The 23,368-nt window shown below is 45.8% G+C and overlaps 2 protein-coding genes across 3 annotated transcripts in view; both read left to right on the forward strand.

Annotated features, from left to right (window-relative positions):
- Window positions 1-12,872, forward strand: part of LOC138767967 (multidrug resistance-associated protein 1-like) — a 46,542-nt gene extending 33,670 nt beyond the window's left edge. The window contains exons 22-29 of one of the 2 annotated variants that reach the window (XM_069945897.1): window positions 281-407; window positions 1,973-2,074; window positions 2,150-2,293; window positions 5,511-5,669; window positions 6,568-6,734; window positions 7,300-7,494; window positions 10,306-10,439; window positions 12,602-12,872. In XM_069945897.1, coding sequence (XP_069801998.1) covers window positions 281-407; window positions 1,973-2,074; window positions 2,150-2,293; window positions 5,511-5,669; window positions 6,568-6,734; window positions 7,300-7,494; window positions 10,306-10,423 — 1,012 coding nt within the window. In that variant the 3' untranslated portion in view covers window positions 10,424-10,439; window positions 12,602-12,872. The remainder of the gene's footprint in view (window positions 1-280; window positions 408-1,972; window positions 2,075-2,149; window positions 2,294-5,510; window positions 5,670-6,567; window positions 6,735-7,299; window positions 7,495-10,305; window positions 10,440-12,601) is intronic. The other variant, XM_069945898.1, reaches the window with a different exon arrangement.
- A 2,169-nt stretch (window positions 12,873-15,041) lies between these two features.
- On the forward strand, window positions 15,042-23,095 carry HSPA13 (heat shock protein family A (Hsp70) member 13). The gene is made up of 5 exons (XM_069944580.1): window positions 15,042-15,189; window positions 17,261-17,601; window positions 20,434-20,647; window positions 21,127-21,294; window positions 21,673-23,095. The coding sequence occupies exons 1-5, from the start codon at window positions 15,165-15,167 to the stop codon at window positions 22,317-22,319; spliced, it is 1,395 nt and encodes a 464-aa protein (XP_069800681.1). The 5' UTR covers window positions 15,042-15,164; the 3' UTR covers window positions 22,320-23,095.
- Window positions 23,096-23,368: the final 273 nt, after the last annotated feature.

Genomic DNA, 23,368 nt, shown 5'->3' on the forward strand with positions numbered 1-23,368 from the left:
CCAGCCTGATGAGCATCAATAACGCTCCCTCTAAGGTCCTCAGAAATCCTTTCCCATCAGAATCAGCTCTTCAAATACGGAGCTTATGTTGGGCTTCTGTTAAAATTCAGCAGCCAATCAGAACAGACAGAGCAAAACCATAGAGCAGAGGGAAAGACTGAGCAGCTGAGCCAGAGCCGCTGATCTTAAAATACTTGCAGATCATAATAAAAAGGTTACAGGTAACATAAAATGATCACCATAAGTTACAGATTATCATATTTACTCATTGCTCCTATAGGTGGCTTGCAGTGAGACTGGAGTTTTTGGGAAATTTGATGGTTTTCTTTGCCGCAGTATTTGCCGTCCAGGCAGGTGACAAGATGACATCTGGGACTGTGGGATTATCAATAACCTATGCACTCAATGTAAGTAGATAAGCTAGAGAGCATCTTAAAAACTTATAACACTTCACCGTGCTTTATCCATAGTCCATTATTGATTAGACCCCATGATGCTGTATGTTCTGGGTGAATGATGAGGAAACCTACTCTCCTTTATTATAGATTATCTTTAGGTGTGTTTTTTTTATCCCAGAAACCGCACTATTCTTGTTAGAAACATAGAAGATTGTCGGCAGAAAAAGACCACTGGGTCCATCTAGTCTGTCCTTTTAGTATTTTCTTTCTTATTATCTTAGGATAGATATATGTCTATCTCAGGCATGTTTACATTCTGTTATTGTAGATTTACCAACCACCTCTGCTGGAAGTTTGTTCCAGGTATCTACTACTCTTTCAGTAAAATAATATTTTCTCACATTGCTTCTGATCTTTCCCCCAACTAACCTCTCACTGTGTCCTCTTGTTCTTGAGCTCAGTTTTTGTTCATAAATTTTGTCTGATATAATATGATCATAGCTCTATACACTTGTATGACTTGCAATATCAGACACAGCCTGCAGGCAAGAAGGCCGAGATTTCGGCAAAACAGTACTTGCTTATTCGTAGTTGTCTTTTTGTGTGTGTTTGTAAGTAGATATCAGAAACCCTTAGCCATGAGTAAGGGCCCTATTACACAGAGCGATAATTGGCCAAATCAGGCCAGTTTGGCAGATTATCGCTTTGTGTAATAGAGACAACAATTAATCGTCTGATCATTAGGTCTGACACTAAAATCATTGGCCACCAGCCTTGCATCGCTACATGTAATAGCCATGCACAGTCAACGGCTAACAATTGAATACAATTGAATACCTCTCTATGCTCCCGGTCTTCTCCTGCCCTCTGCTTCCTCCCTGGCACCGCGGTTGTAGCTTCAGAGCGGCCTGTCCGAGCTAACAGGCAGAACTCAAGCTGCAGCTGCGGCGCTAGGGAGCAAGCAGAGGGCAGGAGAAGACTGGGAGCGTAGAAAGCTAATGGATGAAAAGGTTAGGGCAAGGGCTGCATGTATATCGCTAACAATGTCTCTGCAGACCTTGCTAAATGATAATCAAGCCGTGTAATAGGCTCATTAAATAAGCACCATTCTAGCAGATCGGCGCTCGTTTACATTATTGATCGGGCCATCTCCTTCCCGTCTAATAGGACCCTAAAGTGAGTCTTAGGGTGCCCATACACCTTAGACTACCACCAGCTTTCTATGCAATTTTCATTCTCTCTAGTTCTCTACAGCAGATAATGTTGGTGGAAAAAGGGTCAAGCATGCTGGATTTTCACTACCTAACCCTATTGCTCTGGGAGGGATAAGCCGGCATTAGAAGAGTCTGGCTGCAGCTTACCCCTTGCCATAAGCAAACTCAGCCATGCTGAATGTTGTGAATGTGTGAGCATAGTGGGAGACTTACATGGAGGAAATGATATTGGTGGGGAATTCCCATTTAAAAACATTTTAGGGGCCACTACTACTGTCCTGTTATAATGAACATACATCGCATACACATCATGGCTTTCAGTGTAAAATTGCTCTGTGTTTTACCGTGTGTTCTCCCCAGATCACCCAGACGTTAAATTTTTGGGTGCGTAAAGCTTGTGAGATAGAGACTAATGGAGTGGCGATAGAACGGGTTTGTGAATATGAAGAAATGGAAAAAGAGGTAAATAAATTACACTATGTCCAATGGTTCCATATCTACAGTTCTGTAACTAAATACATATCTATATATTACCAGGCGCCCTGGATCCTGCCTAGAAGACCCGCAGATGAGTGGCCAGACAGGGGGATTATCGAGTTCACTAACTACAAGGCCCGCTATCGGCAGGATCTCAATTTGGCTCTCCGGGATGTCACCTTTCACATACGTGAAACAGAGAAGGTGAAATAAATAACACAATAGCCCTGTGCAAAATTGCCCTCTGGTGCCCCCACACCCCCAGATTTCCCATTCTACTACATTCCAAGTCTGCTTGGTTATATGGTGATAAATCCCCCCTATATACAGCAAGACAGACTTTCCATTTAGGCTGATGGGAAAGCTGAGTGACGACACTTTGGGACCACAATGGTGACCACAGACCTGATACTACACGCTAGATACACACAGTATATCACTGGTGCATCCTGGGTGTTTTTACATGATCAAATTACCTTCATCGCAACTCCAATTAGGTTGTTACCCAGATTTCCCAGGCCACCATATCTGCCTAGGTCCCCAATTCTCATATTATAGAATAATTAGTCAGATTTGTTATTCAGGAGAATCCAAGGGAAACTGTAGATGAAATATGTACCATGTTAGGCTAAAACAGCTAACACCTAGTCCCAGGAAAGCTGGATAAGAAGGTGTAATAGAGACCGCTAAACATTAAAGAGGTATTCCAGGAAAAATCACCTTTTCCCCTATCAACAGAAGCCAGGGTCCAATACGGAGATCAGCGGGGGGTACTGAGGCCGGACCCTATGAAGGCAGGGTTACACTTTTAATAGGTCTACATTGGATGCCACAATAAGTGTAGACTAAAAGTTGCATCAATACAATATAGCATATATATGCACATACAGATAAGTGGTATGTGTCCTAAACAGCCTTCTCCAGGGGGCATTGCCCAAGCAGGTATGGTAAATGGGCTCTAAGCCATGATTTATTCCCAAAATTTCCACTTTTGATATTGAGCTCATAGAGGGATATCAGCTGGTCCCCAGCAGAAGATGGGATAAGCAAAATGAAACACAAGAACACACAATAAAGTGACAACACATTGTAATCAGGTGTCAAATTTTCATAATTTTATTTAAAATCACATGACACAAAAAATCCTGTAGATCCCGACCAACAAAGAGTCACCCTTCAGCACTCTGGCGTGGAAAAACCCCCTGTGGAGGAAACCTCGAAGGAGCCATAGCTGAAGAATTGCCCCTCCCCTGGGCTTAGAGAGTAATACTAATACAGCATAGATCAAGAATTTGTACATTTTATCAGATTAACAAGTACAGAACAAAAATAGATTATAAATATACTACAGCGGATGTGGCAGTGATCCAGACAGCGGAGGGCCTTTCTTTTATAGAACTTTCTTTATGACATAAGTGAATGTCATCAAAGATCATGGTTGCCATGGTGACTACAGGTGCCCACAGTGATCTGATTTATTAACCCTTTAATAACTGGTAACGTGTTTACTGAAGAGGCTATTAAACACTTATGCCCAAGCAAGCAGCTTATGGTTTGGGCAGGACCGTATTTACCACTAGGCACCCGTGGTCCGGTGCCTAGGGCAGCACCTTGCAGGGGGGCATCACCAGGCAGCAGGGGGACAGAAAAAACTATTTTTTTTGTTTTTATTTTTGTAGTTTCCCTCCTCCCGTTCAGACTTGTCAGTAAATCTGGTGTCTTTTCCAGGGGGGTGGGGGTATGGTGGTATTGGTCAGGTCTGGTATCGCCAATAGGTGCGTGAAGATGGGGCGTCTTCAGGTTTAGTGCCTAGGGCAGTAGCAGCTGGTAATACTGCCCTGGGTTTGGGCACTGAAAACACTAAATAAAAAGCTTAGAGATGACATATACAGGTAGTTGTAGATATGATATTCCCGTGTCTTGCCTGTAACCAGCACATACCTTACAACTTTTATGTGACCAAAGAGTACACTACAGTAACAAGTACTGCACATGTCCTACAACCGCTCAGTAACTGTCAGTGACTGCACTATATACAGCGTCTGTGGTTGTCATGGTAATGCTGCCACAACTCAACATGGCCGCTTTGCTGTTTTCAGGATGTTGTGCTGTTAACACTCACACAGACACATTATTTTCACATTGTAGCGGATTATCCACAGGCACCACCATCTTTGTATTCCCATATAGTATAAGGCCCTTTGTGCCCCCACATGGTAGTTAGGCTCCCTGTGCATCCATATAGTAGGTACTATCCTGCATGTAGCTTACTCCCAGTAGGTAGTATCCCTTATGTAGGCATTCCCCCTATAGGGAGTCCCCTAGTAAATGGTGTGCTCTATGTAGGTAATCCCCCCTGTAGACAGTCCTCCCCGGTAGGTAGCCCCCTGAGCCCTCATAGTAAGTCCCCACAAGTACATAGCATGCCCCTTGTTGGTAATCCCGGCATGTAGGCATCCCTGCTCTGCAAGTGGAACTCAGCTGACTTTACTCGAGTGACAAAGCTCAGCAGGGGAGAGTGGTCTCTTGTGACTGCAAGTATAGCACGACCTGCAACCACAAGAGCTACTGACAGGGCCGAGATTGTGTCACATTTAGTGTCGGACTGGGGTACTTGGGCCCACCAGGGAATATTTTATTCTAAGGGCCCACCCTACATACACCAGATATACCCAGCGCCAAACCTTTCACATTACTATAGCGACTTTGCACAGTGCTGTGTATGTGACCGGCAATGATCGCTAACTGTTAGTAACTGGTCAGACACTCTATGATGGGAGTTGTAGTTTTGCAACAGCTGGAAGGCCGAAGGTTCCTCATCCCTGTTCTAGTGTATAGGATCTGTCCAGGCATGATGGGAGTTGTAGTTTTGCAACTGCTGGAGGGTCAAAGGTTCCCAATCCCTGTTCTATGCAAACAGCACAGCTGTCCACTTAAGTTTCTTGAAAGGTAAAGTCCCATGAAACTAACTGGGGGATTATATGTCATCCTGAAGCTTCTAAATAAGGATACAGACCTCCTGCTCAGGGGCCCACCAATGGGTAGGGCCCACCGGAGGATTCCCCTGCTCCCCTATGGGCCAGTCCGAGCCTGGTCACATTTAACTGTAAGTGCTCACAGCAATGATGGGTGAGTATCTCTATTACTCATCCATCCAATGTCACTCCCCTAAGCAGTCTGGTACCCTGTGTGATAAAATCCCTGGGATAGAAGTTTAGTACAGTACAGGATGCGTGTGTCGCCATTATTTGAGGTTGCATACAATGGAAGGCCACACATTGTATAGGTATCATTGTTGTCTGTGATGAGCGCTCAGGGTCAATGACATAAGACACATCATAGTACCCCAGGGCTGAGTGTCTTGCTTTGTTATCGGTATACACCAGTATATAATGCTGTAAATGTATTGATGTATTGTCAGATCGGGATTGTTGGAAGAACCGGAGCTGGTAAATCCACTCTCACAAATTGCTTGTTCCGCATTGTTGAAAGGGTGGGAGGAAGGATTGTGATTGATGGAATTGATATTGCAACGATTGGACTGCATGACCTGAGAAGCAAACTGAATATTATTCCACAGGTGAGGTCATCCTCCTATTACACCAGCCTTTATTGGGATTAGGCCCCATTTACAGGGCAGTAGACGTATGTCTGTTTTTGTTTTTTTTTTGTTTTTTTGTTTTTTTTTTAATACACAATTGTGCTATTATATATGGTTAAAGAGAACCTGTCACTTCTCCTGATCTGTCTTTTTTTTTTTTTCTTTTTACTAAATCCTTGTATTCCCCATGAAATTAGTCTGGGAGATTTTTTCTTTTAGCTCTGTGATGTACCGTTACTCTTCTATTTCTAGAAATATATAACTCAATAGCCAACTGGGTGTTACCTCCCGGGGGCATGTCCCTACACTGGGGGCACTGTCAGCTCTGAATGGATAGTGTCAGACAGTGTAGATTCAAGAGAAGAGAACCATAAATGTAAGGGGTTTCATGCAATACAATGAGCTATGAGAGGTACACAAGCAGCCAGGTCTGCCTGTCCACCAGTTTGCATTGTTCAGTGCTTGCTGGCTTTGGTTTCAAAACAGGAGTTGGTGGTGGTCCCATATCTGCAGCATACAATAAATAATATTATTCAGAACAGCCCTTTGAGAATACTTAATAAGAGGTTGTCTCACAGTGGCAGCTCTTCTGTAAACCAGAGCATATGGACCTTACATTGCAGAGCCAGCATGTAAGGCCAGGGCTACACACTTAGCCCAGAAAAGACATTCATTTGGATTGCAGCTTCTCTCAGTATCTAAAGAGACCTCAGGCTAGAGCAGGATCCTGGTTCTGGCACTCCCTACACAATTGTTGTCAAATAAATAAAGGGATTTTTGGAGCCACATTATAATCCACTTACTTTAAGAAAGTGCTGACATTCCGAGATTGTCAATAATATTGTCACCAAAGCTACTTCTGACTCTTGTTTTCTAGGATCCGGTTTTATTTTCGGGCACAGTACGGATGAATCTGGATCCATTAGAGAAACATTCTGACGCCGATCTCTGGGAGGCGCTGGACATGTGTCATCTGAAGAACTTTGTGCAGTCTCTTCCCAAGAAACTCTACCATGAGATCTCAGAAGGAGGAGAGAACCTTAGGTAATGCATACCTACATCTTTATACACATCTACTACAGAATACTATACAAGAAGCAATGAAAATCAGGAGAAGCTTAAGGCTGTGTTCACACACAGCGGATCCGCAGCAGGTTTCTCGCTGCAAATTAGCAGCGAGAGCCGCTGCGGATCTCTGCCCTGCACATCCCGCTGCAAGTATGTCAGCAGCCCACCCCGTTAACCCCCCCACCGCCAGAGTGTATGGTCCCCGGTCCGGCTTGCTTTGGGGGTTCTCGGTTGGCTAAGTGGGACATGTATAATTACATATGTATTAAATATATTGCACAAAATTAAAAATAGATAAATATATGCATATATTAATTAATATAATAAAATGTAATGCCTAGATACATGTTCACTATGTCCCCCATAGACATTCCTTCTGCAGTATTGAATGTACAGTATTTGCACAACCCCTTCTTCTAATCTCAGTTAGTCCCGCGCCTTCATTGCTGGAGGTATATTTTCTTTTCCTTTTTAGCTATGTCTGATAGTCTGGCACTGCTGGATTAAAGGAATTAAACCCTTCACTTTTCTTTTCTTGTAGTGTTGGGCAGAGACAACTCATCTGTCTTGCTCGAGCTTTACTTCGAAAAACAAAAATCCTTGTATTGGATGAAGCAACAGCCTCGATAGACATGGAGACGGACAACCTGGTTCAGAGCACGATCCGCGCGGCATTCAGTGACTGCACCGTGCTGACTATAGCTCACAGGCTGCATACCGTCCTGGACTCTGAAAGGTACAGTCATCGCATGATATCTAACTAAAGGTGCTTCATATCTACAAGGCCTTTGTGACACTAGATGATAATGTGGTAACCCAGGGGTGCTAATTATTGTTTACAAGGGCAGGTGTTGCAATACTGCTGTGGCACTTGTTGTGGGGCTCAGAGTGGTACATGTGTTCTGTGGATCCTAAGGCCGCATTCACACGTTCCGTGTTCTTCACGGAACACAGAGGTGGAATGCATGTAAAGGCACCACTGAAGAGTGAGCTAGCCATCAGAGTTTTTCTTTAGTTGCTGTTTCCAAAATGCTGACAAATTGAAGCTCCTGGCGAAGTTGCAGGGCTCTTGAAGAGAAGTCTTGTTCCCCGTCGACAGTAGCCTCACCGCTCACTGCGGCAGGCAAGGGGGGGAGGAAAGCTTAAAAAAAGTAGGATGAAAGTGTGAACCCACTCTAAGGAACAATCTGCTTTTGGTGGGGAGAGCATAGGGAAACAGTAAGTCTGGCCTCTAATAGGCTTGCTTTAAAAGGAGGGACAACTGTAAGGTACCCTCAACAGGGATTGGGTAGCTAACCAATTCTCAGCCGGTGGAAATTAGGAAATATATACATATACGATTTAGTCACATATACAGTTAACCCTTAACCCTTTCAGTTGTGCCATACAGTTGCATAGAATACAGAGACACTTGGGTGGGAGTACAGAACACCTGCCTGGAGCTACCTATCAGTGCTGACCTACATAGAGACAAAAAAGCAATGCCACATAGGTCTGGGTAGGCCTTATGCACACGGTCAGTAATTTTTTCTGGTTCTGAAACAACCCGCTAAAAACTACGGATTGGACTTCCGTATTCCATCCATATTGCATCCGTGTTTCCATAAATCCATTTTTACTACTCCAATGCTTTTCAACGCACTTCATTCATATTTTTTTGCGGAAATACAGATGCCAACATGAACTGGAGAGAATGGAACGGCTGCACATCCCATCTATGGCTGATACTAATGCCGCTTGGCCTATATTAAAAATCAACACCAGAGTAACTGTATATGAATTGATCAAGCCATATTGCCCCGTGTACCACCGCACAGGTCCTCTGGTCCACACGGGTCCCTACGCTAACTCCCATTGCTGCTCTCACAGAATGTGTTTTTTATTTAGCCTAGGGCCTTTTTATTTAGCCTTTAGCACTAGTATGAGCCATAGGTGGGATGTGCAGCACTCTTTTTCTTCCCTGAATCGCATTTTGTTTCTCTCTTTTCTCCTTGTATTGCACTTCTCCTGGTGAGACCCACATGACCGCAATTAGCAGGAGACACCTGAGTGCACATGGTTTTAATCCCTCCTGTTTTTTTTCCCATTCTGTTTGCCACAGCTATGGTGAGTGCAACACCTCATCCAGACTTGTGCTGTTTGGGGGCGACCTTCTCCGCCGGCGGTGCTGGCCGGGTTCTGGTGTGGTGTTTTTGGGTCTGGTCCTGTGACATGGGGGTCGCAGGGCCGTGCCATGGCCCCCGTTCCCTGACTGTGCGTGCCTGCGGGGTTGGTGGCCACTGACTGGCACGGTGTGGACTTAGTGTAGGGACCCATGTGTATCAGATACCGGCACGAGGTACATGGGGCAGTATGGCTTGATCAATTCATACACAAAATTCTGATGTGTTTTTTATTTAGCCTAGGGGCACTAGTATCAGCCATAGGTGTGATGTGCAGCACTCTTTTTCTTCCCTGAACCACAGATGCCAACATGTTACAATCCATAAACAATTGATTTCAATGAGAGGATCCATAAAAAAATCAGGGTCCGCACCGGGTCCGTACTAGGACATGTCCTTTTTTTTCAGGATTGATTTCCATCCATTTCTGCTACTGTGTATAGCCCAGTAGACATCAATGTGCACTAACTCGGATCCGTAAATACGGATCCATAAATGACGGAACGTGTGCATAAGGCTGTAGAGATGAGCGAACCTGGAGCATGCTCAAGTCGATCCGAACCCGAACATTCAGCATTTGATTAGCGGTGGCTGCTGAACTTGGATAAAGCCCTAAGGCTATGTGGAAAACATGGATATAGTCATTGGCTGTATCCATGTTTTCCAGACAACCTTAGAGCTTTATCCAAGTTCAGCAGCCCCAGCTAATCAAATGCTGAATGTTCGGGTTCGGATCGACTCGAACCCAAACCCGGTTCGCTCATCTCTAGTTCTGGGATATTGCAATAATTATCACTATAGACCCGATGCCCGATCTGCTTTGCTAATTTTGAGGTCACTGGCCCTCCGCATCATATGATCAATCATCTTAAAGCGGCACTATCAGCTGGTTCAGCCTGGCCTCCTGACTCTCTGTGAGAGCAATCCTGCAGCATCAACATTTTCATCATCCCTGAGGTCACTGAAACTATTGATGCTGCAGGATAGTTCTCACGGAGTGAGTCAGGAAGCCAGGCCGAATCGCGCATAAGAGGGAAGCAGTCCGTCTCCGCCGGGACATCTTCCCTGCACAGGCACAGTAAGTAGAGGCCTCACTATGCATATATGAATATGCATAGTGGGTGGGCCGGGAGGGTGCGCCTAGCGCAAATCCTCCTTAGCCATGGATTAACATAGAGGCAATTAGGGAATATGCAAAGAATGCAGAGGAGAAGAAAATAATTATGAATGGCAATTACTTATAAGGTATACAGCTTTTGGGGCAGAACCTGCTGAGTGCAGCTTTAAGAAAGGGACCAGCGCTGAATATTACATTAAAAATGTTGTATTATTGCTGTTAAATAAAGCAACGTGTGCAGCATGACTGACTGTGTGGTTGTCCGCAGGGTGCTCGTCCTTGATGCTGGCAGAGTTGTAGAGTTTGATGAACCACAAAGGCTGATACAGAAGAAAGGAGTCTTCTCCAGGATGGTGTCAGAATCTGGGATTCAGCACATGGAGTAATATGCAGGATCCAGATGTGTGTCCGTTACTGGAAATCGCTCAACGCTAGGATGTAGTTTATATAAATTATTATATATCTAGGATACTGCTCATTGACAACAATGTTTTACAGTTCGTTTTAGAAAGTCTGGTTGATGATTGGACATTGTTGGTGCAGATAACCTGAAGCGGCCATCTTATCACTATAACTCCTGCTAGAGTGAAGTCTGCCCAGTGATTTGGGGAGAAGCTACTGAGGGCCACACATACTCCTACAGTATATTGTAGTATGCAAAACAACAAAAACACTCCTCACAGATATACAGTCTGTGATACCCCGTGTCATATCTCTAAAATGAACGGATGAATATATCTGGGTGCCACTCTGAGTAGGCGAAACTATCAGTCGTCTCAGGGTAGCAAGCGAAAAACAAACCTAAAAGTATATAATACTGTATGTACACTCAAACACAACGCCAACCATCCATGTGCACAAATAATAACGCCACAATATAGACAAGATGGTGACCAGTGAAATACTAGACCTAGAGCTCTGATAGCAACAAGTGGATGAATACAACAATGGAACACTATATTGTGTAGCTGCAAGCAGAAGCTTCTAGCTTTAAAACGCCAGATTCTCTCCAATTCAGATGTATAGGGTCTGGCGACATTACAAAAGGCTACTACCTCATATCACCAGATTATTACTAGAAATCATCCAATCGTTTTATGTATAGAAACAAAAAAATGTAGTTGATTTTTTTTTTTTACTAGAGAAATAATTACAGGCAGCTGTAGTCATCTATGTGGAGCTGACGATCCTCAGATTTAGGAGCTGTTGGATTATTTTTGTATTACTAGCTGTACGCTGGATGTGCAATATGGGCAATCACCACCACTTGGATGGCATCAGGGAGAGTGCTCAGGGTTTCCCCCCTGGCATACTATAGATATAGCTGTAGCCTGTGAATTAAATGGGTTGTCTGGGATAAATTCATAATTGGGGATGCTGCAGTTATACTTACCTGTCCTGCTCCCCTCAGCTGCCTGCTCTCTGCCACTGTCAGTGTTTCAGCAGCATCTGCTCATGTGCTGCTACCACCAGAAATGGCCCCTCAGCATACACAGTACAGGATATATGCTTAGCAGCCATTTCTGGTGATAGTGGCACATCAGCGGATGTTGTGGAAATGCTGACAGTGGCAGAGAGCGAGGGACCCAGGAACCAGCAGCTGTGGAGGAGCCCGACAGGTAAGTATACATTACTGCATTTAATAAGCGGGCGGCCATTTCCCCTTTAAAGGGAACCAATCACGAAAAAAACGTCCATAAAGCTAAGGAAACGTGCTGGTACATCAGCCAGCATGCTTCCTAAACATCCCCCTGTACCCCCCGTGATCCCCTCTATTAGTCAGTATTCGTACTTTGATTAAGTCCCACGCTGTATGTAAATCTCCGCCAAGTAGTCACGGTGGGCGGATTTAGTCATTGTCCTGGGCGGCAGGAGGCGCTGTAATCACGCTCACAGGGGCGTGATTGAAAGTCATGTGTGCCACTTACGTCAGCCAGGGGCCTGCGTTCCACGTCGGCGGCGTGCTGACGTCTGCAGGACGCTGCGCATGCACAGTACCACGGTCTCGTCTCCCTCCGTACTGCGCATGCGCAGCGTCCTGAGGACGTCAGCACACCGCCGACGCAGGCCCCGGCTGACGTAAGTGAAACACACGACTTTCAATCACGCCCCTGTGGGCGTGATTACAGCGCCTCCTGCCGCCCAGGACAATGACTAAATTCGCCCACCGTGACTACTTGGCGGAGATTTACATACAGTGCGGGACTTAATCAAAGTACGAATACTGACTAATAGAGGGGATCACGGGGGGTACAGGGGGATGTTTAGGAAGCGTGCTGGCTGATGTACCAGCACGTTTCCTTAGCTTTATGTACGTTTTTTCCGTGATTGGTTCCCTTTAAATCTTGTGTAATCTTAGTACAGGGTGTTTAGTTTTGTTTACTGCAGTATTTTCTGCATTATGCTGGCATGTGTGTTGTCTCAGGGATCAAGAATATAAAAATATTATGTAAAAAAAATAGCTCCAATAAAATAAACCTTTTATTAAAAAAACAAAAGCCTTCAGATTTGTATCCTATTTTGTAAGCAATCTTTATATTGCTTATATTTATCATTGCCATTAGACAGGCTGTACTGGCAGATCGCACCCTGGCCAGCACAGAGACCAGAAGACCTCCAGCTGCCATGGAAGCCAATAAGCTGCAAATAGACGGTGTATGGAAACATATGGAAGCATGGTCCTCATGGATGCACAGGCCAGCATGCAGAGTGCCTGACAACTGGGTGATCAGATACAGTTGTGTGTAATAGCCGAGACCCAACACCTCATAACCTGGCACCAAGCCTCATGCTAAGCAATAACTTTTTGACCTGAAATAAAACACAGAAACTTGAGATTTTTTGGAGATATGTGTTTTTTTTCTTAATCATAGACTTATTACACAAACAAATGTAACATTTAATTACGTATCAAACAGCATCCATACTGTGGAGATGCAGGACGCCAACAGCGCACATAGTGTGAAACGGTAACATATATTACATTAGATGTAAGGCAATGAGGCCGTCAATCAGCATCAAAGCATTTCGGGTATTTTTAGCCAAGGAGGAGTATGAACAGTTATGCATATAATACACCGGTGTATATATATATATATATATATATATATATATAAAATGGCATATACAGTATCATGGTAATAGGTGGCTGTTTATGCAAAAAAACATTACTGTAGTAAGGCTTAATCTGTAATGGTGGGCAAATCAAGTGGCCTGGCTCCCAGTGCACCAAAATGCTGCATTTGATTAAAGATTAAAAACGGAGCCGAGGATGAAGCTTCTTAGGGTCCCGGCCCTATGGGTACATAGCAGCAGCTTACAGACTCCTAACCTGCCGTTAGTTTCCCTTTAATGGTTTCATAAAGGCACTGTCCTACAGTAACACTGATCTCCCGTCCACAAATAGTCAGGAGCTACCTGACACTCCCATAGACTGTGAATAATGAGGAAAACACCACCAAACTCCAACAACGGGGATCCGGGCGCAGGTCTGACCAATGGTGACCAGATGAATAATGTAAAACTATGAAAGTTTATTAAAAAGATCCAACGTGTTTCGGGACCGTAAAAGTTCCCTTTTCAAGAGTCATATAACATTACAGGAGAGACACACAACACAACTTATACAAAAAAGAAATAGTGATGGGGCAGTACATAAGGAACTGGTGCAGTACAGAAGGAACTGGTGCAGTACAGAAGGAACTGGTGCAGTTCTGAAACACATTGGGTATTTTTAATAAACTTTTAGAGTTTTACATTATCCATCTGGTCACCATTGGTCGGACCTGCGCCTGGATCCCCGTTGTTGGAGTTTGCTGGTGTTTTCCTCATTATTCCCTTGGTGGAGTCCGGGAGTGGCTGCGGTTCGCAGGTTTATACTTTTCATGCTATTCTGAGAGTTGTGCCTCCTGGTCAGCACAACTCTATCAGGTCAGGGTTACCATATTCTATCCCTTCACCCCTTTTAGTCCAGCTGATCTGTGCCATGGAGCGCGGGCCCTTGTTTTTCTTATAGAAAGTGAATGGAGCTGAGCACAAATATGACTGATGACTGCTTCTCCACTTCAATGGGAGAGTGTGGGGGGGGGGGGGGGTCATGTGCTTGGATCCTTCACAATCACACACCCATCTCCTATCTGTTATATAACATCACTCCTCATCAGCCTCATACAATCCTATGTAATAACATCACGCCCTTCAGCATGCAGTCCCATGTAATAACATCACTCCTTTCCGCCTGCAGTCCCATGTAATAATACCCCTCCCTATAGCATGCAGCCCCATGTAAACATCATCAGTCCGCTCCCTTCAGCATGCAGTCCCATGTAATAACATCTCTCCCTTCAGCCTGCAGTCCCATGTAATAACATCTCTCCCTTCAGCCTGCAGTCCCATGTAATAACATCACTCCCCTCCCTTTAGCCTGCAGTCCCATGTAATAACATCACTCCCCTCCCTTTAGCCTGCAGTCCCATATAACATCTCTCCCTTCAGCCTGCAGTCCCATGTAATAACATCACTCCCTTCAGCCTGCAGTCCCATGTAATAACATAACTCCCTTCAGCCTGCAGTCCCATGTAATAACATCTCTCCCTTCAGCCTGCAGTCCCATGTAATAACATCACTCCCTTCAGCTTGCAGTCCCATGTAATAACATAACTCCCTTCAGCCTGCAGTCCCATGTAATAACATCTCTTCCTTCAGCCTGCAGTCCCATGTAATAACATAACTCCCTTCAGCTTGCAGTCCCATGTAATAACATCTCTCCCTTCAGCCTGCAGTCCCATGTAATAACATCTCTTCCTTCAGCCTGCAGTCCCATGTAATAACATCACTCCCTTTAGCCTGCAGTCCCATGTAATAACATCTCTCCCCTGCAGTACACGGCGCCCCCTCTATTATGTCCCACACACACGTACAGTCACACTCTCCACTTCCTGTGTTGTAGTGTACCGTCCAAGCCCCGCCCTTTCCTGGACACGCCCCGCCCCCCGTGCTGACGTCATACCCACCAGGATGCGCTCGGCTCTGTACGCGGCCGGTTAGGTACAGTCATCACTAAGGAGGATCACAGGAAGCAGCGAGTCTTATAGGAAGAGAGAGCCGGTATCCGCGCACACCGGGGCAATGTCCGGGGAAATGACTATGCTGGGTGAGTGATGGTGATGACAGTGTGGGGAGAAGCTGTGGCAGGACTACAGGTCCCAGCATTACCTGCGGTGAGACAGCATGGAGGGACGTAGCCCGGATTGTGCCTCTGTGGGGGAGGTGTATCAGTATTAGAGCAGTTATATGTAACAACCAATCAGATCGCTGCTTTCACTTTCTACAGGCTCGGTGGAAGCTGAGAGCCGCATTGTGATTGGTTGATTTGGGAAATTCCTCCACTTAGGATAATTGGTCCTTGATACGTGGGGGTTTAGTCACATGACTACGGTCACGTGATAAGTGATGGCAGATTGATCAGCATGCCATATGTTGTAGGACTACAACACCCAGCATGCCCTGCCTATTCTCTTTGTACAGGACCCCCTAGTCATGGTAATACACCCCCAGCAGGGCATTTACATTGTCTTATAGTAAAGACTAATCAGTATGGCACCTGTTATGTGGTAAGGGGTGACTGACGGCGGCCATTGTGGCCTAGTGTTCACAAGTAGAAATGAAACGACAACTCCCAGAATGCCTTGACAGCATATGGTTGTGAAGGTTTGATGGGAGTTGTAGTTCTGTGACAGCTGAAGACCCCTGAGCTAATGGGAGGCTGTTGTCTGCTGTCCACCTCATGTCGGGTTATAAAACATTACTAAAAATAATTTTCCAGTAAGCAAAGTGGCACAAACTTCTTATACCAGCTGGTCAACGTCGGCACATAGATCCTGATGGCACAGTCAATTTTTTAAACCTCTGGTTCCCGCCATCTGCGCCAGTTTCTCGGTCTGCAATTCAGCCCGCTTTATGCACTGGAGGCAGGCCCGGCGGACCGCCCTACAGGAGGTCTATGCACTGGAGGCAGGCCCTGCAGGGATCCATGCACTAGAGGCAGGTCCGGCGGACCGCCCTACAGGAGGTCTATGCACTGGAGGCAGGCCCTGCAGGGATCTATGCACTGGAGGCAGGCCCGGCGGACCACCCCCCACAGGGGCTCTATGCACTGGAGGCAGGCCCTGCAGGGATCTATGCACTGGAGGCAGGCCAGGCGGACCGCCCCACAGGGGGTCTATGCACTGGAGGCAGGCCCCACAGGGATCTGTGCACTGAAGGCAGGTCCAGCAGACCGCCCCCCCAGGAGATCTATGCACTGGAGGCAGGCCCGGCGGACCTCCCCACATGAGGTCCATGCACTGGAGCCAGGCCCCAGGGTTGAATATTATAAGCATGCTGAGGTCCCTGTAGCCAGCACACCTACTGAGACCACCATAAGGACTGGTGTAAGGCTGGATCAACACGGCTACTTGTTTTACAGCCAAAGATGAATGTGGCATGCTGCTTCATTGTCACTAATGAAAGTCAATGTGATTCGTGGCAGCAGGAGCCAGGGCCTTCAGGTGACATGTGACATGTGAGAGGGCTTTACACTGCTGGGATCTTTGATTCTCACCACTGAGGCTCAGACTTCCAGTTCTGTGGTGATAAGAGGAGACTGCTGTAAAGTGATCTGTACACCATTGCAGGTCATAGAGCACACCTGGTAATGTTGCACATTTATTTCAAGGGGATAGACTCTGACTATTGTCATCAATGTCCATGAGTCTTCCTGTAAAGCATGTCACTAGATGGCAGCCCCCATAACAATGTACTAAAAGTGAAATGAAAATAATTACAGTCAGAAAATAGAAGCAGACTAAAATAAAAGAACATCCCTTTGTATCTGACTCTAATCAGTAAAAGAATATCTATACGACACATTCCCTTTAAATAACTGTAAAGTGAGACCTATCACTGATGTCATGGTTATTAGCAGCTGGTTGAATTACAGGTGACAAGGCCGGGACTGGTTGCCAAACCTGTAGGGTGAGTTCTCACAAAGCTGTCACTTTAAAAGAGCGCTGCTGCTTTCTGATGTCAGCTCTGAGGTCACCATCAATGACTGTTCATTAGCACAGGTTCCTGTTTCTTAGTTATGTCTCTTTAGTGGAAGGGTGGGGTGTTCTGCAGTGATAAGCACAGTGTGTATGATCGTGACATGGACAATGACATTTCTTTCTTTTATTCCACCCCAGGTTCTGCTATCTTGACCCTCCTGTTGGCGGGATACCTGGCACAGCAGTATTTACCCATGCCTACCCCTAAGGTGATCGGTATAGATCTTGGCACTACATACTGCTCGGTTGGTGTATTTCATCCTGGCACGGGAGACGTAAAAGTCATTGCAGATAGCAGCGGGCATCAGAGTATACCAAGTATCGTGTCCTTCACAGAGAACGACGTCCACGTGGGGTACGAAGCGCTGGAGCTTGCTGACGCCAATCCACAGAACACAGTGTATGACGCCAAGAGATTTATTGGAAAATTATTCACTCCTGAGGAGCTGGAAAAAGAAAGTGACAGGTATCCATTTAAGGTGAGAGCAGGAGCTGGGGAGTCACACGTCCATGTATCTACAGATTCTGGTTATGTATCCCTCCATTAGGCCATCTTTATGGAGCTCTATCACTACTGCATTAAAGCGACTCTGTACCCACAATCTGACCCCCCCCCCCAAACCACTTGTACCTTCGGATAGCTGCTTTTAATCCAAGATCTGTCCTGGGGTCCGTTCGGCAGGTGATGCAGATATCGTCCTAAAAAACAACTTTTAAACTTGCAGCTTTATATCAAACTGCCGTGGCCTAGAGTATCTGTGCCTTAACTTTACACTACCCCTTCGTCCCTCCTCCCCACCCTCTTCATCATTAGGAATGCCACTGGCAGGATTTTTCCTATTCCTCTGAAGTGAACATTGCACAGGTGCCTTAATGATCCAGCCCATGTGCAGTGTTCTCACAGCTGATGAATAGGAGAAAACCTGTCTGGGGCATTCCTAATGATGAGGAGGGTGGGGAGGAGGGACAGAGATGTTGTGCCAGCCTAATGCACAGATACTCTAGGCCACGGCAGTTTGACACCGGGCTGCAAGTTTAACTGCATCACCTGCCGAACGGACCTCAGGACAGATCTTGGATTAAAAGCAGCTATCTGATGGTACAAGTGGTTTAGGGTGGCCAGGTTGTGGGTACAGAGTCACTTTAACCTCTTAAGGACACATGACGTACCTGTACGTCATGCGCACGTAAGAGGTGTTCAGAGCAGGGCCACGCGGCAACCCCGCTGTGAACCGCCGCGGTTCCGGGTGCCCCTTGTAGCCCGGGACCGTGGGTATTAGCGGGCACGGTCCGATCGCCGTGCCCGCTAATACAGTAATCAGATGCAGCTGTCAAACATGACGGGTGCATCCGATTACCGGACGCAGCTTATCCCTGGTGTCTAGTGGGTGAGATCGGTGAGACGTTGTCCCGGAGGAGCGATCTTCGTAACTGAAGCCGTCCGGGGACCGCTTCAAGATGGCGCCGTTCCCGACTCGGCACTCGTTTGTTTTCGGCTGCAGCAGCCGAAAGCAAACGAGTGCCGATCTCATTGATCTTTGCTGTATAACTATCCAGCAAAGATCTCAATGAGAGATCAAAGTATATATACTAGAAGTCCCCCAGGGGGAGTCACCCTAACCCCAGGGGGGCTTCTAGTATAAGTGTAAAAAAAAAAAAAAAAAAAGTATTCCCGGAGGAGCGATCTCCCTGTCTGATGCCGGCCGGGGACCCGTCCAAGATGGCGCCGTCCCCGGCTCGGCACTCGTTTATAGTGTTATTTATAGTAAAAAGCCCCCTCCCCCAATAAAAGTCTGAATCACCCCCCTTTTCCCAGGTTTTAAATAAAAGTAAATAAATAAACATGTTTGCGTAATCGCCCGAACTATTAATTAATCACATTCCTGATCTCACACGGTAAATGGCGTAAGCGCAAAAAATCCCAAAGTGCAAAATTGCGCATTTTTGGTCGCATCAAATCCAGAAAAAATGTAATAAAAAGCGATCAAAAAGGTACCGCAATCAAGGTACCGATAGAAAGTAAACATCATAGCGCAAAAAATGACACCTGACACAGCCCCATAGACCAAAGGATAAAAGCGCTATAAGCCTGGGAATAGAGCGATTTTAAGGAACATATATTTGTTAACAATGGTTTGAATTTTTTACAGGCCATCAGATACAATGAAAGTTATACATGCTACATATCGTTGTAATCGCAACGGCTTGAGGAACATGCATAACAAGTCAGTTTTACCCCAGGGCGAATGGCGTAAAAACACCTTCCCCCCAAATAAAAGAAATGCGTTTTTTTTGTTCAATTTCACCACACATTGAATTTTTTTCGCAGTGTACTTTATGCAAAAATTCAGCCTGTCATTGCAAAGTACAATTAGTGACGCAAAAAATAAGGGGTCATGTGGGTTTCTAGGTGAAAAAATGCAAGTGCTATGGCCTTTTAAACACAAAGAGGAAAAACCGAAAACGCAAAAACGAAAATTGGCCCCGTCCTTAAAGGATTAAGGAAGACCTGTCATTACAATGAAACCTTTCACATGTCACAGAGACTTGTCAAAGTTTTGATAGGTCGGGGTCTGAGTGTTTAGAGGGTGACCGATCAGGAGTAGAGATGAGCCGAAGCACTCATCAAGCAAAGCGATTCGTTTGATCAGCGCTCCGCTTATCACGCCGCCGGGCTTCCCGCACTGCTCCACTCCCTGGCACTGGGTGCCAGGGAAAAGCTTGATCCAATCCTGGGAAACTAGGAGAAGTTTCCCAGGATTGAATCCAGCTTTTTCTCACATCCTTGGAGGAGTGGCAGGGAGTGGAGCAGTGCGGGAAGCCCGGCGGCGTGATCAGCAGAGCGCCGATCAAATGAAGCGATTCGCTTCGCTTGATGAGCGATTCGGCTCATCTCTAATCAGGAGAATGAGCCGGAACTCTCCCAGTTCGTTGTCACGTGACCTGGATGGCTGCATAATGTAAGTCTATGGAGCCATCCTGCTCACACAGACACAAAGTTGGGTGAGGAGCACACAGCAGCACAGTCCTCTCACCGATGTTTCTCCTAATCAGTCATTGTCTAAACTCTCAAACCACAGCCAGTCACAGAGAAATATCAAATCCACGTACTCTTTGTGGCCATTTCATCTAACATTATCTATTGGAGAACGCTCCGGTATACACACTGTTTCCAGTAGCAGCCGGCAGAACTGTGACTGCAGTCAACAACCTTGTTGTCAGACACAGCTACTTGTATGGTTTTCGGATCCTGATTTTGTATATTGTCAGAACTTTGCAGGATGTGCTGATCGCGTTGTCTCATGTTCCAGGTTCTCTACAAGGAGGGAGAAGCTTTATATTCTATCAAAACCAATGACACAATTACAGTGACCCCAGAATACATTGGCTCTCAGCTGCTTCTACAGCTGAAAAAGATGGCGGAGGAGTATCTGGGCCTTCCTGTCTCTAAGGCCGTCATTTCAGTACCGGCAGAGTTTGATGAAAGACAACGCAACTACACTGTTAAGGCGGCTAATCTCGCAGGTATGTCATCTGACTAGATGTCTGTGTTTACATCTGAATATACAAAGGATTAAAGACAAAGGGTATCCTGCTCCATTGCAGTTATGCTTCATTGACTATCTGAGAGCCAGGCCTCCCCTGCTGTCAGCTTGTGAGCCAAGACTGACTGGGAATTATCATCTACTCTCACATTACTAGTTAGGGAGAATCTCCGTACAGCACCAATGTCTTACTATGTAGTGCAACACTGGCACCAATGCACCCATAGAGAATATCTTAGGGAGCAATGCAAAGAGGAGGCAGCAGGGGCTATTCTTCTTTATGCAGGTTGTTGGAAGGGTCACTGTCACAGGTGAAGGTCGTCCTTATAACACTGTATCCATTCATTTTTATGTCCCAACCATTGAGCCATCTCATTCCTAAACCTTCCGCACATTTTTGATTTTCGTATATTACCAGGTTGTCAGTAACTGTCTAATATCTGTGTTTTCTTAATACAGGTCTAGATATTTTAAGGATAATCAATGAGCCCACTGCAGCGGCCATGGCCTATGGATTACACAAGGCTGATGTGTTCAATGTCCTGGTGGTGGACTTGGGAGGAGGAACATTGGATGTGTCCCTGCTGAATAAGCAAGGGGGGATGTTCCTGACAAGAGCCATGGCAGGTAATAAGTGATGAACAGTGCACTGAAAGCTGGATTAAAGGGGTATTCCATTCCTGCTGCTGTCTAATGTTTTGATCGGTCAGGGTCTTAGTGCTGACACCTACTAGGTATAGCTGGTAGAAGCATTCAGGAGTGCTCTTCACTCCCCAGCTCGCTGCTCTATCCATTTCGCTGCAGAAGTCAGGCTCTATAGAGAACAACGCTTCCAATGATTTGGAGCAAGTACCAAGCCAGAGAGTGAAGTGCACAGCAGTGCGCTTCTTCCAACTATATCTAGAGAACGAAGGGGTCTTAGCACCTTATCAGCTACTCATGATTTTTTGACAGTAATGCTTTAAATTGGTTTAGTGCCCATTCTTATGATTTATATTCTTTCAGGTAACAATAAACTCGGTGGACAGGACTTCAATCAGAGACTCTTACAGTATTTGTATGACAGTATTTATACTACCTACGGGTCCCTTCCTCCCCTTAAAGAAGAAATCCACAGGCTCAGACAGTCCGTGGAAGCCGTCAAGCTTAACCTCACTTTGTACAATTCCTCCTGGGTCCATATGCCGTTGACTTTACCCATAAGGCAGCCTGGAAAAGCAGAAGGCCAAGACCAGAAGGAGCTTCATCCCAAAGAGAGAACCTCTGTAGATGAGGAGGACCAGCAGGACGGACAAAGCAAGATGGAACAGGTCCATTTCAAAGCTGAAATTTCCCGGAAGCTCTTTGAGCATCTGAACGAGGATCTTTTCCAGAAGATCTTGGTGCCTATTGAACGGGTATTAAAGGAAGGACACCTTCAGAAGGATGAAGTGGATGAGATTGTCCTCGTCGGTGGCTCCACCCGAATACCCCGCATACGCCAAGTCATCAAGGACTATTTTAGCAAAGAACCTAACACTTCTGTGGATCCGGATTTGGCTGTAGTTACAGGAGTGGCGATACAAGCAGGGATTGTAGGGGGATCGTGGCCGCTGCAAGTCAGTGCAATAGAAATACCCAACAGACATTTAAGGAAAACTAACTTTAACTAAACCCGTTTTCTGCTGATTCCAGTATGTATTTAAAGGAGACGTCACAGTCGACTCTTTATCTTATTTTCAGTCCTGTCCTCAAAAATTATTTATTTTTGTAAAAGATGTATATAGAGTCTGCTGTCACTTTATTATGTGCAGATGGAGGAATGTTGCTTTATAGATCACTTACGCTTTGGTGACTACGGTACAGTTTGTATCCACTGCCCAACGACCCTTAAAGGGGTTATCCACACCTGAGAAAAATATGCTGGTTTTCTTTCAGAAACAGTCTTAGTCTTGAGACCAGCACTGATTGTGACTCATAACCCGGAAAGCCTGTGGCCATGCACTTGACTCCCCACCTGGCCACCTTCAAGGTAGCAGGAGTCAGGCTCCATAGACTTCACCCGAATTGGGCGGCCGAGCAGGGAGTCAAGTGCATGAAAACACATGTTCCTGGCTATGGTCTCAGGACTGAGCTTCTGAAATGCCATTGAGATATTACAGGTGAGAGTAATGCTTTAAAGGAGAACTCCCATAAAAAACAAAAAAAGATTAGCAGGCAGGGGGGTGCGGGAACATAATAAACAAAGTATACTTACCTGTCTTCGTGCCCCGCACACCACTCCTGGGTCTCGGTGACAGCCGCTGGCCTCCTGCAGCTCTTCCAGCTGCAACATCACATACCTGGATGATCGATTGTCTACTCAGCCAATCGGTGACTGAGACAGGAAACCACCCCAGTCACCCACTGGCTGAGAAGAAGGACAATCTGCCGGGCAGTGAAGTTGCAGCTGGGTATGTGACGTACTTGGATTTGGGGAATTACAGCTGGCTGCCATCGGTGAGACTTGAGAGCGGCATGTTTATTATGTTGCCATCCTCAGTTTTTTAAATTCAGGGGACTTTTCTTTTAAGATCGCTGCACACTTTAGGGGATCTGCCAAACTTACTGATCATCTAATGTGTATGCAGGTGTCCCAATTCTCTCCCGTTGGCAAATGTTGGGGAAAGACTGATATGACTTGTTCCTTTTGTGGGAGATCAGTGGCTGCCAGAGGAGTCTG

Source organism: Dendropsophus ebraccatus, chromosome 11, assembly GCF_027789765.1.
Source record: "Dendropsophus ebraccatus isolate aDenEbr1 chromosome 11, aDenEbr1.pat, whole genome shotgun sequence".
NCBI classification, from domain to species: Eukaryota; Metazoa; Chordata; class Amphibia; order Anura; family Hylidae; genus Dendropsophus; species Dendropsophus ebraccatus.

What these genes read in the sequence shown, in the direction of transcription:
- HSPA13 (XM_069944580.1), top strand. Translation starts at nt 15,165, where the DNA reads ATGTCCGGGGAAATGACTATGCTGG. An exon ending in GTGACAGGTATCCATTTAAG is followed by an intron (nt 17,602 to 20,433) that starts GTGAGAGCAGGA and finishes CTCATGTTCCAG; the next exon opens with GTTCTCTACAAGGAGGGAGA. An exon ending in CCTGACAAGAGCCATGGCAG is followed by an intron (nt 21,295 to 21,672) that starts GTAATAAGTGAT and finishes ATATTCTTTCAG; the next exon opens with GTAACAATAAACTCGGTGGA.